Genomic DNA, 20,004 nt, shown 5'->3' with positions numbered 1-20,004 from the left:
CCAATCTGTAGGTTTCAAAGGCGTGGGCCACCATGGCCAAGTCAGACTTCTTGAGAGACTATTACAGCTGGTGCCCAAGCTTTAGAATCTAAGACCCCTTCTACACTGCCATATAATCCAGATTATCAAAGCAGATTTTATTTATTGTGTCAGAAGTGAGTTGAGGGTACAGTTAAAATGTATTTAAAAACCACAAAGATTTAAAAAAGAACTTGGCATTATGCTAAATGTTCTTTGACCAGAAGCTGCTGTGACTTGAAGCATCAAAGCAGATAATCCACATGATCTACTTTGAATTGGATTATATGAGTCTACACTGCCATATCATATAATCAAGTTCGAAGCAGATAATCTGGATTTTATATGGCAGTGAAGAAGGGTTCTTAGATGTGATGGACTGGTATATTTGCTGGTAATGTGATGTAAAAATATTAGGAATTTTATTTGTTCAAATGTTATTTGGTATATTCCAAAAACCATCTGCCACATAGTTTTATATGATAATTGCAAAATTATACTAATAACTAATTAATAACAGAATTAATCCAATTGTTAGGGCTGGTGGATTACCTAGTTCCGATAGTGTTAGTATTATATGATAATTGTGAAATTAACACTATTGGAACTAGCTAAACCACCAGCCCTAACAGTTGAATTAATTAATTCTGTTATTAGTCCATATGTATATTTTTTTCATTCCTGGATTTCTGGTAGGAGAACAAAAAGACTGATTTGTTATCATTAGATAAAGAGGTATATTGAGAAAAATATGCTGAAGGATTGCACTGAATTATTTGTATGAAGCTTGGTTCTAGGTTTTTGTTATTATTGTTGCAAAGATCAGCATTATATTTAGTGAATATAATGCAGCAATCAAAATTGTACAGTGTTGGTTTTAGAATCAAGGCTGAAAAACTGGAAATGCTTTGATGATCGTGCCAACCTTTCTGTTTTCTGGCACCATCTAGTGGCTTTCATTAGAAACTACCTGGTTCTCAAGGGAATAACGGGCACAATTGTACCTCTGCCAATACTGAAAGTTACCAGGGAACGGCTAAGGACTGAGAGAGTAAAATATAAAATATGCTAAAGATCACAAAGCTGAAAAATGATAATGAGAGGGTAAATTTGCTGCCTTGGAATGTGCCAAATCCTATCAAAATCTCTGCTACATGGGGCTTGGCTAACTATGGAAAATTTGTTGGAATATTTGGGCCATCTGAACTGAAGCTTCAGAAGTATGTAAAGGGAATGTTTTTCATCATTTGAATAAAATGAGGCTTATGCATACTTGTCATTTTGGGTGGGGGTTTAAGAGCAGAAGGAAGCAAATGCTGTATTTAATTGCCAGTATAAGTACAAGATTAGTCTTTGAGTCATCTGCTGTTACTTGCTTAAATTTAAAGCAAATTCAAAAGAAAACAGATGAGGGTGCCTTCCATGTTTTATTGTTTAAAGAATCCCTGTATACCTATATTAAACAGCCAGACACTTTCTCTTATTACAGTATTGTTTTGTAATCATTGTGCATGACTCCCAAATTTGGCGCTTCATTTTTTTGTTGTTGCTGCGCATACTCAACAGTTTTATTACTCATTTAATGAAAAAATATATGTATCCGAAAAGATTTTATGGGTTTTGTCCTTATTTCTTTCCAGGGTCTTATTAAAGGCAAAAACAAAAGGAACATAGAGTTGGAATATTAGTGAACTGCTTTCCCTGCATCACTTGCACGGCTGTGACTTTTACTACTGCTAGGTTTCAGTGACAGTTTGAAAAACACATACTTTAAAGTACGGAGTGAATAACATTCTGCCATTTAACAGTGTTCAAAAGCTGAGAAGAAAGACCTATATTGCTGTCTTATGTCTCTTGTACTTAGGGCAACTTGCAGTGGTATATTTCCAATGTCTGTGAGACAACCACAGATCTGCAGTTGAGATGTTTCTTCCAGTATAGTGTTCATGCACTTCCAGGTTACTTGCCGTAGACTTGAAGTTGTTTGTAATGTTAATCATTCTCTGCTTTGTTTATTGTCAGGTGCATTTCACCCCTTCTTGGAAATGTTGACTTGTCCTTCCTGTTTCTGTCTTCTCTGGCTTTCAGAGAGCCAAGAGCTATCTCCTGACAAAACCCTGTGAAATATAGTCTCCAGCTTTGGTTGTCCCATGAGCTTTATATCTGTGCAAATATTTCACTCAACTGTACACCACTGAAGTATACCAAAAGTTTTAAAGTCATGTCTCATTTCAAAACATTGTAGGAATCCTGTGTACGACTCTTACAAATTCCAGGCCCAGCTGAAATTATAAAGGCAGAGATGGAGCGATGGAAAGAAATTAATCTGTTTAAAATGTAATAATACTTCTGTCCATAAAATGGTGAATAGGCTAAAATATGCTATGATATACTAGTATATAATTATTTGTAATGTGTAGTCCATCTACTAGTTAGACATGATAGAATGTGGCATGATTCTGAGATTATAGACAACTGTGTCAAAACAAATGCTTTGACTGTTTTCTTCCATTTAAATTGAGAACCTTATTAGTGATAATATGATTCCTGTTTTCATAAACCTTGCATATAAGAAAACAGGAGGTATTTGGACTAAAGTTTGTCTAAATTTATTCAGATTTTATATGAATAAGGCCAATAATATATAGAATATTTGATTTCAATACTCGGCATCTTGTACCATTGGCATTCTGGGAGTTAAAGTCTGAAATGTCTGTTTCTCTCTCTCTCTGGAGTGGGCCACGCTGGCAGTGGTGGGCACTGCATCAGACTCCTTGCCCCTGGAGGCCTTCCGCAGCCTCTGCCCACTGCCTTAGGCCTATCTGCTCAGCACCAGCACTGCCTTGATGCTCGCTGCCTCCCACCGATTCACAGACAAGAATGAATGGGTATTGGTTGAAAACAGTATTGGTACCGTAGGAATTAGCAAGTTTGTACAGGAAGCATTATGAGATGTTGTTTACTGTAGTCTTCCAGAAATTGGAATAAAGTTGAACAAACAGGATGAGTTTGCCGCTAGTAACCTCTACTCCCTACTCACTGGAGAAGTTACAGAAATTAACACTGCCCTTGCAGATAATCCAGTACTTGTCAGCAAATCTTGCTATCAAATCTTGGCTTATCAAGATGACTGTGGATAGTCCTTTAGAAGGTGATGAACTCCTAAGTGAAGAGGCATATGAGAAATACATCAAATCTACTAAGGAGTGACTAGGGTACTTTATGTTTTTGTGCTTTTTTGCAATGTACATTGAGGAATGTTACAGGTTATATTCTGAGTTATGTGTTCTGTACATACAATCAGGTTGCCTGGCCTGCATTGGTCTCCCTGATGCCTCACATGAGTTCTGTGCATCTTGGACCCAACAGTATTATGTAGCTGCATATTACAAGCCAAAATTAAGAATGGTGAAAAAGCAGTCTTTCAGAAAATTATGATCGATCTCACTGGTAAATATTTGGGATGCCATCTAAAGTCAAACACAGCCTTTTGGGCATACAACAACAAAAGTGGCATACAACACAGGTATATACAACGAGAGGAAGTCACAGATAGAAAGAAAACATACTTAAAAGTTATTAATCTCAAGGATAAAATTTGCAGTAGTCTCACAAAAGAATGCATCAGAGTTGTTCTGAAGATACAGAATTTTATAATACTCTTTCCATTGAGAACATTATGAAAAAAAAAGAATTCATTTAAAGTCTGTGAAATGTAATTAAAACAAGATACCAGTTTAGTTCATGTTTATAGAATAATGTATTATTCTGATAGTCAGCCAAAAATTTTGCAGACACTTTCTTAATGCAGATATAGAAGAGAATAGAATAACTTTATTGTCATTGTAATTATACAACGAAACTAAATGCCATGCCCAATACACATTATATATGTAGGATTACAAAGCAAAACATCACCCTTTCACTATTGCACAGCCCCTAATGCCACATCTGTATGAAACCATAGAGTTCAATATAGTCGTATGTCTAAGTAAAAGCTATTTCTCAGCCTGTTTGTCCTTTTTATCATCCTATACCCTCTGTGTATGTGTATGTGTTTGTCAAATGTTTGTCAAATGGGCTAATCAATAAAATGTACTTACTATACCAACTGCCAGATAGTAATAATTTTTAAAAAATAATATCCAGGGTGAGATGGATCCTTAGGAATATTTTGAGCTTTCTTAAGGTAGCAGGAATGATAAGGTTCTTCCATGTGACATACTAATTATATACAGGTTGTTGTGATGCTGTCAGAATAATGTCTTTAAAGAGTGCTTTGGCATATTTGCTTCTCAAGTTCTAGCAGGAAATATTGGCAAGTCACTGACCTCGCAGGGAAAAAAGTTCGCTGATAACAATTGGCATTTACTATCTATGATCTAAGTCCTAGTCAACGTGTGTATAAAGGGACACATGCCCATTATTAAAACGTTTTCGAAAAGTTATCCAAACTAAGAGCAATGATATAGAATATTAAAAATGTGGAGGTCTCTGATGTATTCATTTCACTGTTGATGGAGAGGGAGAAAGAAGAGGAATAGGTTTGCATGATTCTTAATAAAGAAGGGCTATTTGACTAAACCTTTTTTTAATATCCTTGGACTTATCTTTTTGTAAGAATGATAAAGTAGACACCCAACAACTAAGTATGCTTGAACATGAACTTTCCTTCCATGGAAATGCTCTTCTCTTACTTTCTGAGAAGTAAAGACATTAATTGTCTACTTCACAGTTCCTTTTAATTAGTTGCTTCTTGCCCTATTGTAGGAATGGAAGAGTGTCTTTCCCATTCTATGCTTCACACTTTATCCTTCTCCTCTTTTGAAGTTCTTGTCAAATCAGGCAGAGAGCCAGCCTGAGAATGGAAAAGTACATTTCATGTTGCAATGGCTAATTTCTTATGTTTTCATAGAATATCATTTCCTGTCCTATCTTGTATAATAGTCTGAAATTATTCCATTTCATTGCTTTATATAAAACCGTTAATGTACATTGCACAAACATTTGATAAAATATCACGCAATAACTTTATCAAATATTAGCTGTCCCCTGCCACACGTTGCTGTGGCCCACATGGAGATTCTGTGTGGGAAATTTGGCCCAATTCTATCGTTGGTGAGGTTCAGAATGCTCTGTGATTGTAGGTGAACTATAAATCCCAGCAACTACAACTCCCAAATGTCAAGATTCTATTTTCCCCAAACTCCACCAGTGTTCACATTTGGGCATATTGAGCATTCGTGTAGAGTAAGGTCCAGATCCATCATTGTTTGAGTCCACAGTGATCTCTGGATGTAGGTGAACTACAACTCCAAAACCAAAGGGGAATACCCACCAAACCCTTCCAGTATTTTCTGTTGGTCATGGGAGAACAGTGTGCCAAGTTTGGTTCAGTTCCATCGTTGGTGGAGTTCAGAATGCTCTTTGATTGTAGGTGAAATATAAATCCCAACAACTACAACTCCCAAATGACACAGTCATTTTTTTCCATGAAGGACATACATTGGGTTGTTAGGTGTCTTGTGTCCAAATTTGGTGTCAATTTGTCCAGTGGTTTTTGAGTTCTGTTAATCCCACAAATGAACATTACATTTTTATTTATATAGATTATGATTTGTAGTTGATTATTTTATGCAAGAACCAGTGAACAAATGGTTGCTTTTTAAAAGACCATCAAAACAGCAAAAAAGAAGTATTTTGTTTTGTAATTCTGTGCAAAAGTGTAGGTTCTGTAAGCGATTTTGTGCAAAGCATAGGTTCTGTTTTCTTTGAAAAATCTTTTGCATATTCTCACCAAGTAGAAATCTTTGTGTAGATGATAGAGCAAACACGTTTTACCACAGAGAAACTCTAATTCGAGTCCCTTGGGTCTTACGTATAAAAGAATTAGTTTACAAGTGATCTGGAAACACTCTGGTTGTGACAGCACTCAATAGTATGGTTCTAGATAGACAAATAGGCTAATATGGTTTAAGTAAACTATTTTCAGTTAGTGTATTTTGTCTGATTCTGAGAGCATCCATTGCTCTCTGAAATATGTTGTATTCAGTGAGAAAATGTAAGCCAGATATTGGAAGGCACGGACTCAGACCTGAAATGTTGATGAGTAAGGTCGTAGTCTTGGTTCACATGTGTCTGTTGCTCATATGATGACTATAGCACTCAGTGGAGCAGACAGCACTAAGCTACAGGTTTCCCCCTTTAGGCTTGCTGAAGGCCTCCTTTTGTACTTGCCATGGTCTCTCATCTCCCCCCACCCTCCCTGTGGTTAAATACTGCATCTTTTAATACCCAATGGATCTGTGGCAGATGTTTTAGCAATTCTTACTATATGTTGAATGACAATTTCTTAAATGTTTCTCTGGCTTAAAAATAGCTAGACATCTGTTACTTCATTATGTTTAATTTATGAGATTTACTTTCAGGAAAGGGCTTCTTTCTAAGAATTAGAAATCTAATGGATGCAAGATACAATTTGTGGGAAGTATTTACCTGAAGAGTGAGCACTTTATTGGCATCTTAATGAATGTGAGCATTTTCTCTCCATTACACCTTTTCCTCTTTCTCTGCTTAATTTAGTAGTGGGGGAAAGATGAGGAGAGAGGAACAGGGAAAGTGGGTATTGATTCAAAACTGATTTCTTTGGAGTAGCACCTGTTTACACCAGACTGAATTTAACCTTGCCTGTGAAATACATTGGGAATAAGTCAAAATTCTTCATGAGAATTCCCTGCATTACGAAATTTCCTGTTGGAGATTTTACTCTAACAAGGTTTCATTGTACTTATCTAATGGGTTGGGGTTCACTGGGATGGGTTTTAGTTTTTAAAAAAAACCATAATCAGACTTCATGAGTTTTGCATTACAGCGTGGAATAAGAAAAAGAATACAGTGAGGAAGAATACTTAAGAACAATCTTGAGTTAATGAGAGTATTATAAGGTGCAATTATTTTCGTAAGACTTGCAGAAGACTTTGTAAGATAATTTATCATAACAGAAAAGGCATCAGTGGGAACATACTAGAAAAGGCATTATTGGGAAATAAATATTATTGAGGAATACAATTCTTTAGCTTTCCCTCAATATTCCTTAAGTATTTTGCCTGAGGAAACCTGTTCCAGTTTTGCATGGGGGGGGGGGGAGGAGCTAGCAGGGATATAGAAATGTACAAAGTCCCCAAAAGAAATTGTAATATTTTTCTTATTGTACCTCTTTTGGAATATTAGATATTTCAGCTGAAGAACCTTTATATTTATTTCACTGTAACAGGATGTTCTTTTCCCTAATTTGGATGCAATGGAAATGAAATGGTACTGTTTTCTTATAATCTTATGTTTGATGAAGAAAAGATGTAGCAGATCTCAATTGAAGCTATTGCCCATGATTGAGTAACTGTCATAGATAGAGAACTCATCTACACTGAAATGCTCTGGATTGGCCCTGGAGACCCTGAAGGTGGCCACACATACACTGCCCGCAACCCATATTGATGTTGGAGTGGAGTCCAGACAGTTCAACTGGGCCAAGATCAGTTTTACTGGATCATCATCTTACCATTCCTGTCAGTACTACTGTCATATGGCTGTAGATGACTGTGAGAACTCCTGACAATAGTGAGCACTCTGTTCTGACATCAAAGGCACCCTCCTTCTCCTTGGTTATGTCTTCTGATATCAGTATGAGGTGCATGCAACAACCAGAAATGCTTTTGAAGCTCTGTAGCTGTTTGATGAGCACATGTGGGCACATGTGGACAGTGGTCCCAGTTGGCCCCTCTTCTGCTGTCCACACTGCCTAAGCTGTGAGGTACTCTGAGGTTTGGGGCAAATTCCAAATCATCTCCTATCTACTGTAGGCATGGGACTAAGTCTGGTTAAACACCACAGGGATAACCTGGTTTACGTGAACATTGTGGGGACAGCCAGAAGTACTACATACTGTGGGCAAGCTATTAAGCTTCTGTAGACAAGCTCATAGAGCAGTGGTTCTCAACCTGGGGTCCCCAGATGTTTTTGGCCTTTAACTCCCAGAAATCCTAACAGCTGGTAAACTGGCTGGGATGTCTGGGAGTTGTAGGCCAAAAACATGTGGGGACCCCAGGTTGAGAACCACTGTCATAGAGGGAAAAAGAAGAAAAAAGCCACAAAGAGGGATAGTTAAAAATGGATAAAGTAAATAGGTCTCAATGGTTCTCCTTTCTGAGTAGACTGCAAATTACTAGTGCACAACCACGGCCTTATTTACATATGTGGATTCACTTGAAGTAAAACTTTAAGATGTTACTTTTGGGAGTCTTACAAATACTGAGAACAACCCAGCGAACATGCTGCCTGCATGATTCTGAGAATAATTTCCCCTTCAAAATAACTGTTCCAAGCTCTGCTTTGGACAATGTGGTTTGATAGGAAAGCTGCTTTGAAGATGATGAAAAATGATTAAAATTATTTATGGAGACTGAGATAAGTTGAAATGCTTCCTATGCTGCTATGAATATCAATATGCAGGTGGAGACCTCATAAACAAAATGACCATGATTATGCAGAACCACATTGGTTTAGAGGTGTTATAATAAAGCTGCCAATCACTGGTACCAGTAATTTATACTAGTATTTTTAGATTCTCTGTAGTAAAAAAAAAAGCGACCCTCTTTGCTGTTGAAAAATGAGGTGTGATTCTGTAAGGCTTGACTGAAAAAGAACAGATGTGGACATCTCTAGAGTTAATATTTTTTCCTTAAAAACACGTCTGTCATCAGCTTCCACTTAGAAGAGCAGTGAGGCACATATCTAAATAAACATGGCACTTGGCTCCAACACTAAACTTGCTTTTTGCGCAGCAACAGCTATTATTTTGTCATTGTGGATAGATGATATTTCGTCTGCTAACCAGTGGCCTATAGTTATGGTTTGACCATGAAGCCAATCTTCACTTTCAGGTGACATTTTCTTATTCTTTGTTAAAAGATTGACTGGTACCACCACATTAAAATGTATGTAATCCCAGTTGATAAAACTCCAACAGTTTATACAGCTAAGAACAACATGGCTGAGAAACAAAGGAGAGAAAATAGTTTTATCACTAGTTTAAGGAAATGAGAATCTCCTTTCTAAACTTCGGACTCTTCCCTTGAAAACATTTGCCACACTCTTTTCCCAGCTGAAGAAAGGGGTTTGAAGATGGATTTTACCATTTACCTTTCATCTAATTTAATACATTTTGCCTACTAGACTAGAGAAAACATGTTGTCCCATATACTATATTTTCAATTTCACAATAAGAAATGTAGATCTGATACTACAAACCTACATCTTATTGTTGACTGAGTGTGAAAAAAAGCAAGGTAATGAAGAGAAGACAAAGATGGGATAACAAGAAACAGGAAGATGTTCTGAATGTGGAACTACAAAGAATAAACAAAGAGACCATGCAACAGGTCATATTTATATTGGATTGGACTCCCACTGTGCTAATTGTACTGTACTTATATCCCATTGAAAGCTTAAAAGTTGATATAGCAAAGTGACAAAGAATTGATGGGAAAATATCTTGTTTTAGTTCTGGGGCTTATTTGATAGATCACGTAAAAGTTGTCAGGCATTTTTCTAGATAGATTTCCCTTTTCCTTTAAACAAAGGGGAAATAATTCTAAGGAAAAAAATACAAAAGAAGTAACTTTTCAGCAGTTACAGTAGTGGGGGAAATCTTCATCTGGTGAACATCTGCTTACCATATAGCATATAAAAGGCCATGATTCCCTCCCTAAGATGGGAGAATCAAGTGGCTTTAGGCAGGCATTGAGACCTTTATTTTGAAAATGTGGTGATACTGATTTCTAGTTCTCTGTAAAGTAAAACACCAAAATGACAATGGCAGTTATCTAAATGTAATAATCAAATTGTAGAAGACAAAACCACTCAAGACTTGTGGATTCCTTGAATTCATTTTGTATAGCAGGATAGCATGTTGTTATCATACTACATAACAAAAAGGAAAATAATCAAGCTGAGGAATGTCCTGTACAACTGTACTTTCTAAATTGGCTAAACTATGTACTTTCTAACTCAGCTCTTGACTATGTAGACCTCTTTGTAGTGGCAATGAAAACTTTAGGAGCCATCCTTTATATTGAATCTGTTCTACATTATCTCTGGTGTGTAGTAGCCTTTGTTAATAGAACATTATGCTCCACATGGGCACAATTATGCTTTTAATTAGAACATAAAATTTTATGGAATTTGAGCCTTTAGGATCTCATTGATTTAAGAGTGTGCTTATGCTGCAATAATTTGGTTAGCTTTTATTGCAATTCAAGCAAACTCCATCCAACACATTACCATATTATTGTGATCCGAAGATAATTTATGATGAAGCTAAAACACATTCAGTGAGGAGTAGTTTATTGACTCCAAGGAAAAATGGTTTGAGATTAACTACTTTAGTAGTCATGTCTGCATTATCTGATTTTGCATATATTATACAGGGATCAAACATATTCCCTGAATTTGTATCCGTAACAGATACAGTGCTACTGACACTTAGTAATGTGGACGCACAGCTGGTTGTTTTTAACAAAGCATATGAATATTGTGTTTCTGTAAATATACTTTAGTTTTGTGAAGTTTGCTGCAAATGTTCTCAGGCCTTTACTAAGTATGTCTATTACTGCATGAGGTTTACTATTTCCAATCTCCTATGTCTGCATATTTCGAAGAACAAGCAGGATTTCCTGTTAAGGCAGCCCTTTGATAGCTGTACTGAAGGAAGTGGTATGTGTGAAATCCTGTCTTTCCGGAGATTATATCAGTGATAAGTGTGGAATGCAAATGTTCTTTAAGCGGAAGTGTGTGAGCTGGATGTGGCTGTGTGCATTGACAGCTTATTGTAATCCATAGTTCATTAAGGCAAACAATTCCATAGTGCTCAATTAAAGTATAGGAGACAGAGCAATGGCAAAAAAGAGAAAAGATTCACTCAGGAAGGATCTGTAATGGGGGGAAATGCCTTTGGTTTCATTATAATAGTCTGTGGCTGCAAAGCTACATGCATTGCGATCACCATATATACATTTGGAGGAGTGACTGAAGTTTTTACATTTCCATTTAAAATCAGCAATGTGTACAACTGCAGTAAAACATTCTGCTCTTGCCCTCCTCTGTCACACAGGGAAGACCCTGAATTGGACCAGATTATGCTCCTCATGTCCAAACAATGTCAAGGGACTTCCAATTCATAATGCAGGGAAAATTAGTTAACCTGTTTTGTAAAGTTGGGGAAGACTCCGGGTTTTGGTGGACCTTGAGATAAATTTCGACAGACAGATCACACCACCCAGTGCCATCTATCATCAGGCCCATAGACAAGGGAGCGGTTTAGGGATTCAACCCCTCAAAATTTCAGGTTAAAAAAAACCTGGTTTACTCATGAATGTTAACTGGTTAACCAAATCCTCATGTGAAAAATATGAGAAACAAAAATTAGAGTCTCCCCAGAACTACAAGCACTATCTCAACCAAATGTTGATTATTCACACTGTCATTACCTACCTTTCTACCAATCTACATTGCAATAGAAGCAATAGCTGACATAGTGGAAGCGACCAAGTTGGCTTTTCCACAGCCGCCAGGCAAAGCCTAAGGTGCAGGGTGGTGGCAAGGGAGAGGGGATTTGACCTGGATTGCAGGTGAAAACTGAGGAAACTGTGGAAACTGAGGTGTCTACCACTGGTTCATCTAATCCAGTAGTTCTCAATCTGTGGGTCCCCAGGTGTTTTGGCCTACAACTCCCAGAAATCCATTACCAGCTGTTAGGATTTCTGGGAGTTGAAGGCCAAAACATCTGGGGACCCATTGGTGGAGAACCACTGATCTAATCCAAGCCCTGCCAAGGAAGCAATGGAACAGGAGCAAAAAGAAGAAGCTGTGTCATTAGACTTTATATGAACAAGACTGTTTCTGATGACAAGTGAAAGCTCAAATACTACAAAATCCATAGATTCCATTGGCAGGATATATTTCCTGTGGATAAGAAGAGGCATCTAAGATTTCAACCCAAATGGTTCAGCATATTTCCCTGGTTAGCCTACTCATTTCATGTAAAAGATGTGCTCTGGAAGTATGCTGTGGTGTTTGGAGGAGACATTGAGGGTAAATGTGGTCATCAGAAGCTTGGTGCATTGGTGGCTAAACCATTTGTGCAATGGAAAAATGAAATAGAAGTCTTTAATGGACACCAAAAAAAAGAGCACCACCAGAACAATTTGTGCTTGGGTGAAAACGTCTTCCTAATTTACAGTGGAAAATGCCTTGATGTAACCCGTCATCATGATAAAGGAAATAAGAAGATGAAGAAAACATTAAAAAAAACCTTATGCCAATTGTGTAAACTATTGTCCTTTGTGTCTGACAAGAGGGAACAAAGATTAAAGACCTATTATCTGTGAAGAACCTTTGCATAATGATGGTAATTTCAGGGCCTTGTTGAGATCTAGTGCCAGAACAGGAGACATGGACCTGACAAGTCATCTTGGGGGAGGGGGAGTTTCAACCCTTCCAGAATTTTTTTTCTGGCTACAGACCTGTCGATCATCTTTCCCCTGCACTTGGCAGAGTAGGAAAAAGGGACTAGATTGAGCCTGTATCGTCTTCCATTTACTATTGAGATGGCTATGGAGCTTCTGCCTGTCGCTGGGCACCTTTGCTAAAATCCTTTGCTAAAATCACCTTTGCTAAAATCCTTCTCTAGAGAGACCAGGATGGCCCCATCCCTACTTGCCGTTTGCAGGGAGATGAAAGCATACATATACTATCAGACATTTGGTATATGAAATGATGAGGGGCAAGCTGCTGAAATGGTGTGATTAGGATTTTGGGGTGGCCGTGTGGTTTTTAATGTATTTTAATACTTTTACGTTTAATTGTTTAATAACATAAAGGGTTTAATTGCATTTTAAATGTTTATACTGATATTTTAATACATGTGTGTTGTTTTATTTGCATAATGCCATATTTATTGATAGCTGCCTTGAGTTCCTATGTCCAGAGAAAGGTGGAATAAAAACAAATAATATAAATAAAACAAATAACTAAATAAAATACACAAAAACAGGCATTCCAAACTCCAAAACACTTCTGGTCCCAATCATTTTTCATAAGTGATACCCAACCTGTTTTGAGAAGCTACAGTTTTGGTTATTATGGTACTTTATAGCCTGCTACATCATGGAGACAGTTCATGAAACAGAGTATTGACAAGATGGCTATCCACAATCCACAGTTGGTTCTGAACTGTGATAAGACATTTGGTATGGTATTGTAATAGAACTTTAGGTAGCAGTACTGAATTTAATGAATTATAAAAACAAATTGTAGTAATTTATTCACTATATACAGTTTTAACAGTAATTAGTAGAATATTTTAGGTTGTTGTGTTACAAGTTTCAATCAATTTCTCTGTTAAGACAAATTCTTTGACACAATTACGAGGCACTTTGGCTGTAAGCCTGATATGCTGAAGTGTATTTTTGTGTTCTCAGGAAGCACAGTCCTTGGAATAGATGACCAAAAAGCAGCACTGATTTGGCACTTGGCATCGCACACTCTGGCACATCTGCCAGTGTTGGGAAAGATGTCTGTAATTCAGTGGCTTCACTTTGAACTAAATTGTTAGCTCATGGACAGTACAAAAGTTTCTTGCAGCTGGGTGCAGCCGCAAAAACCTTAATGTCAGAATTACTTGGGGTTCTAATGTCTCAAAGATTGTGCTACATGAACAGGAACTCTTAAAATTGTATCAAGACCAACCCAACTTTGTCCATGAAGTCCATTGTTATGTCCTGCAATGGAATCAGTGTCAAAACATATCTGTTTTCCTCTCTCTGTTTCTCTGTATATTTATATATATGTGTGATATAATTTGTTTCATAATAGATGTCATAGGTAATCCAAATTTGGCACACGCACAATACCATAACTGTCCTAATTAATCATCTACTGTCCTAGTTTTATAACTGTTTTAGAAATGTCCCAGTTTTTGTTTCCACCTTCTACATTTACACTTTATCCTCAGTTAACCTCAGCTGCTGCAGATTGCATTCAGACTGAAAGCATAGATTTCACCCAACCCTACAGGAGGGAATGGAAAGAAACAAGGGCAGTCTTCTTCTGCTACTTTGAATTATACTATAGGCTGCACAGGAAGCTTCGATGGGATTATCTGGAACATTTTCTCTCTCTTTAAACTAAGAATTAATTTGAGCCCTTTGGATAGTCACAAAATAGTTTAGATAGAAATCGATACATCTCTCAGACCCGTGCTAATTCATATTTAGACTTACACCCCTGGTTGTCTTCATCATTTCTTAAGATAAAAATGAGATTGGGGAGGACCACAGTTCACTACCCCTAAACAAGATTTTGTATAGACTGATATTTCTTTGGGAAATTTCTTTTTCTCTTTATCCTCAATAATTGCTTGTATGGTGTCAGTGCATGAAGGGTCCTTCTGTTCTATGTTCTATGTTCATGAGTCTTGTAGACCATGAGTCATAGTTTGGCATATATAGAAGTTTAACTGGTATTATATTGGTTGGTTTGAAATGGTAAGAGGTCTACTAGAATTTAGGCTATTGTATGTCCACATCAAAGTATGTAGATTCTGCAGATATTGTCAGGCCTGCTATCCAACTCTTCCGTTTCCCTTTGTAGGATTATTTTGCACCTGAATCAATGAAGAAATAGCACTACATTCATATATAGTTACAATTGGGGTGATTAAAACAACTAAAATGTGGTTGACTTAAGTCGAGTTCAGATTGTGCCTAGGCAAAATAGTCATAAACTGTCATTAAATATTATTCAGCATGTGTATAGAAGATGCACAGATCTCTCTCTCTCTCTCTCTCTCTCTTGTGTACTCCCCCCCCCCCCCCCCCGGTATCTCTGTGTACTGTATATTCCTATATCACAATTGTTTATGAATACAGAAAATGATCATGCAATTTCTTTAAAATTATATCTTTTCAGATTTCTTTCTGTCTATATTAATTTCAAAAGGAATTTCCTAGTCCCCACATGTTAGGTAGTAGTAGTAGTAGTAGTAGTAGTAGAAAACATATGCTATGCTTTCAGAATACTTCGTTCTCTGATTGTGCTTTCCTCCAAACCTAACACAAATCTCACTGAATGTATGTGAGGGTTCTTTTCTTTGTCCCAGCCACATGAGTAGCAAAACCAGAATAAATCATGCAAACTGGAAACTGTGGAATAAATTTTGTAAAATATAAGAAATCATGGATAATACATTTTGGGAGATAAAAAGAATAATATTTCTTTAGTGCTGAACATGAGTTACCTAGGTGCAATTTACATATTGTCCTTGAGACATCCAGAAGCACGTGGAATGAATTGCCCAAACTTTAAAGTTGGCATCTTAAAAAAAATGTTTAGACTAGGTTGCATATTTATGTTGTCACCAGAATATGTGTGTATTTTCTAACTGCCTCATTTTCTTTTAGGGGGGCAGGACACAGTGCATACAAGAAGCATGTCCCGTTCTTTCATGTCCTCAGCATCTTAGTCACACTCCTACTGGACAGTGTTGTCCAAAATGTTTGGGTGAGTATTGTCTTCACCAATGTATTGCATGTTCCATGTGAATTGTACTATATTTTGTGGAAGTCTGAGTGTTATGTTGTTAAACAGAAGCTATAGACAGAAATATGAAAACACAAATCTTTTTTATGATACAGAGTATAGTTATATGAAACGTCTTGCATCTTCATATTTATTCTTGTCACTGCTATTGTTATTATTCTAATAATTTATTCCATTTTTATCAATAAGTCATGTATGCTTGTTTTGTTCAGCTGTGAGCTGTACAATAGATTTTGGAGAGTCAACATCAAGCGGATTCCAAAGATCACTACTGTATATGTGATTCTCCTCCCTCTGAAGTGAGCAGTGTTTTTGACATTGAAGTATTTGTGATGAGTTTTTAAAAAAATAATTAAATATTTTCATTGTGGAGGGGGACATTAAGAAAGCTGTAAGTCTGAGCTAGGAGAAATTTGAGTGCACTTTCTGCTTCTAAGCAGGATAGACAATTAGGAATTTATTTTTGTCAGGATTCAAGGATCCATTTCTACTTAATGAATAAGCTACTTGAATTTATTTGCCAGGCCTAACTTTCAAGCCTCCTACTTTGTGTTATGAATCCAAGTTGCACCATCAAAGAGCAGACATGGTGTAGTGGTTTGAGTGTTGAACTACAAGTGGAGACTAGGATTCGAATCCCTGTTTGGCCACATATATTAATTGGACAAAACACATTATCTCAGCCTAAGAGGGGGCAATGGCTAATCCCTCAAATCAGAGCAAATGTCATGGTAGGTTTGTCTTAGTGCCACCATAAACCAGAAATTACTTGAAGGCACACAATAATGGGTAAAGAAGTGCAGCCAGTTTAATTATAAACATAGTCAAAGCATTAAATCAATAGTTCTCAAACTATGGTCCATGGAGCCCTTAGGGCTCTACAAAGTATAGTCAGGGGTCTGTGCTTCCCTTCCCCTCCAAGTGCATGGCAGCGGGAAAGGATGCCCAGTTGGCTGGTTGCTCCTCCACTTCTGAAACACCAGAAGCACCAGTGCCAGAAACACCACCACTGCAAGTCGGGCAGTGCAGGAGGGCAGGGGCTCTGTTGGCAATAGTGGTAGAAGGGGTATGTGGGGCGGACCCAGGAGGGCAGGAGCAGCGGCACCAGCAAGGCCCTCCTCAAAGAGCAACTTGATGGTGATGGCAGTGGGGATCCCATAGAGTGTGGCCTAGGGGCGCAGAGGCACTGCCAGCAGGCAATATGGCCCCCAGGCCCTACAGGGAGTAGCCCAGAGTCAGGCTGGCCACCCTAGCCATGAAGGGCCTCCCTCCCTCCCTGTCCTTCCCCTTCCTTCCTTTCCTTCTTTATGTTCCCTTTCTTTCTTTCTTTCTTTCTCTCTCTCTCTCTCTCTCTTTCTTTCTTTCTTTCTTTCCTCCCTTCCCCTTCCCCTTCCCCTTCCCCTTCCCCTTCCCCTTCCCCTTCCCCTTCCCCTTCCCCTTCCCCTTCCCCTTCCCCTTCCCCTTCCCCTTCCCCATCCTTTCTTTCCTTCCTTCCTTTTCCTTCCCTTCCCTTTCCCTTTCCCTTTCCCTTTCCCTTTCCCTTTCCCTTTCCCTTTCCTTCCCGTTCTCTTCCCTTCCCTTTCTCTTTCTCTTCCCTTTCCCTTTCTCTTCCCTAGCCCTTCCCTTCCATCTAGAACAAGGATAGGGAGATGTAAGGAGAGGCATACATTTTCAAACTTTTCTCAAACAGACTAACAAAGCCTGCATGAATAACTTAAACTGTATCTAAGGACCCTTCCAGACAGGCCCAAAACACGGGATCTGTCTCGCTTTTACCTGAGGTGTCCAAATGATGCCTCAAGTAAAAGCAAATTAATGTAGAGAAAACTCGATTTTTCTCGTTTACTCCGCATTAATTAAATTCCTGGAAAGTTCTGGACCTTAAACTAAGATCTTTCCAGGTGTGGGCCCTGTGGGGATTCCCTCCTCCCCCTCCCATCTCCTGATCCATCATTTTAAAGAAATTTTAACTAGATTTGTTTATATTTAGCAGAAGTTAAAGCAATTAGAATCGAAGTACATTATATCATCTTGATAGATGCTGTGGCAAGAAAGGGGAGAAGTCAACTGTGTCTTTTATATCATTTTTATTTTTATTTGAATTCTTAAAGGGCAGGGAAGGTTGTGTGGAAGCGATCCTAAATGTTATATATTTTTTGAAACCTCAAAAAAAGAAAAGAAAAAAAGAGTGAGTCCAACTTTTGGGGCTTGTGTAGATAATCCTTAAATTATATCTTTACATAGGTTGGATCCAGTACCACATCTGTTTGGGGGTTGCAGAATGCTTTGCTTCTTTGTGTACCTGCAATCTAGATGGGTGATTGTGGGATATAACTGCCTTTAAGGAGGTTGTGGTTGAGAAGGAAGCTTTGTTAGTGAACATACTAGATAACTCTAGTGGCTTTGCAGCACTGCCAGACCAATATAATGTGTCTTTTATGCAATATACAGCAGTGCAAAGGATGTGTTGTCCCATATGGGAATTCTCAACATCTTGAACTGATTTACATAGGACTGTCTTGGCGTTGACTAGGATTTTTCATATCCTGCAAGATTTGGCTGGCATGCCATAAAAGTTGTACTGAATTATCTTCTGGGCTGGTGCACATCATCACTTAGTGATTACTGCTTTCTAACTCAAAACATTACATCAAGGATATTGTTTTGAATGATATAATGTGCCATTTAAAAGTCATGCGCCTATTTAAAAACTAGGTGTATCAGTGGAGCTGGGGATCATTTGACTGTCTGTTCAAAGCAGATAAAATGAGTTAAAGGCACACAATGTCTGAACATAATGCTTCAATACATTATAACTAAATAGTGATAGGGTATTATTATTATTATTATTATTATTATTATTATTTTCATCAGATGAACTAACACTTATTTGCTGCCCTAGACTAGCATATGCATTGTTCAAATTGACGTAAAAGAATAGCTGTGGCATGTAGGTGCATATTTGCACATACAAACTAGCAGTACCTTATGTGTAATTGCAGTGGTGGACAAAAAGAAGACCAGACAGGCAAAGTGTTCCCCTGTTCTTGTCATTGCTGTGGAATATCCCGAATGAACAAAGAGTTCCATTGCACTGAAGAGTATGAGAAACCCTCAGTGGTTAGTCAGAGCTTTGTAGAGCTTCTTCACTTTAAAAGATGTGTAGTCTAAAATAATGGATTCCCTAACTTTCAAAACGTATGCATTTCCTCACATCTGATCTGAGCTTCTTGAGCCTTTTTACATGCTTACTAACTGCACAAAAAATCTCTATCATCACCTTTTTCTAGTACTGCTACTTCTCCCCCTGCTCTCCACACCTGCCTTTCTTCCCTTCTTTAACTTGTGTAGCTAAGCAAAGACAAAATGACTGTCTGAGTGTGATTTTATACAGACACTATAATGCAGTTCAAAACTGGCTCAGGAACAGGATGGTTCCCCCAATCACCTCCACCCCCAATGCATATCAAGCACATCAAGCTTTAAAAATTCACTAGAAAGTCCTGAACAAGCCAGATAATGAGCTGCAGCCAAACAGAATATTTACTTACTTACTTAGGTGATCCCTCATAGTCCAAGGTTGATGATCCTACAAGTGGTAGTGTCCTGGCAGTGGGTCTGTAGGTGACTGTGGAGCCCTATTCTTGATCTGCATCTTCTCCCACAGTGAGGGCATCGGTTTCCAGGTGGAAGGTGGTCCCGGTCGGGGCTGGCTTGACGCGCCTTACTCTTGGCACATTTCTCTCTTTCGCCCTCCATTTGTGCCTCTTCAAATTCTACAGCACTGCTAGTCACAGCTGACCCCCAACTGGAGTGCTCAAGGGCCAGGGCTTCCCATTTCTCAGTGTCTATGCCAGAGTTTTTAAGGTTGGCTTTGAGCCCATCTTTAAATCTCTTTTCCTGCCCACCAACATTCCGTTTTCCGTTCATGATTTTGGAGTAGAACAACTGCTTTGGGAGACGGTGGTCGGGCATTTGGACAACATGGCCGGTCCAGCGGAGTTGATGGCGGAGGACCATCGCTTCAATGCTGGTGGTCTTTGCTTCTTCCAGCACGCTGACATTTGTCCGCTTGTCTTCCCAAGAGATTTGCAGGATTTTTCAGAGGCAGCACTGATGGAATCGTTCCAGGAGTTGCATGCAACGTCTATAGACTGTCCACCTCTCGCAGGCATATAGCAGGGTTGGGAGGACAATAGCTTTATAAACAAGCACTTTGGTATCTCTATGGATATCCCAGTCCTCAAACACTCTCTGCTTCATTTGGAAAAAAGCTGCACTCGCAGAGCTCAGGCGGTGTTGTATTTCAGTGTCAATTTTGACTTTTGTGGA

The 20,004-nt window shown here is 38.3% G+C and overlaps 1 protein-coding gene across 1 annotated transcript in view; it reads left to right on the top strand.

Annotated features, from left to right (window-relative positions):
* Nucleotides 1-20,004, top strand: part of BMPER (BMP binding endothelial regulator) — a 207,029-nt gene that overhangs the window by 77,244 nt on the left and 109,781 nt on the right. The window contains exon 7 of the mRNA XM_060781627.2: nt 15,534-15,633. Coding sequence (XP_060637610.2) covers nt 15,534-15,633 — 100 coding nt within the window. The remainder of the gene's footprint in view (nt 1-15,533; nt 15,634-20,004) is intronic.

The sequence above is a fragment of the Anolis sagrei genome, chromosome 6, assembly GCF_037176765.1.
Source record: "Anolis sagrei isolate rAnoSag1 chromosome 6, rAnoSag1.mat, whole genome shotgun sequence".
Taxonomy (NCBI): domain Eukaryota; kingdom Metazoa; phylum Chordata; class Lepidosauria; order Squamata; family Dactyloidae; genus Anolis; species Anolis sagrei.
The sequence above is the reverse complement of the archived record's forward strand: the minus strand, read 5'-3'. Positions and strand labels throughout refer to the sequence as shown.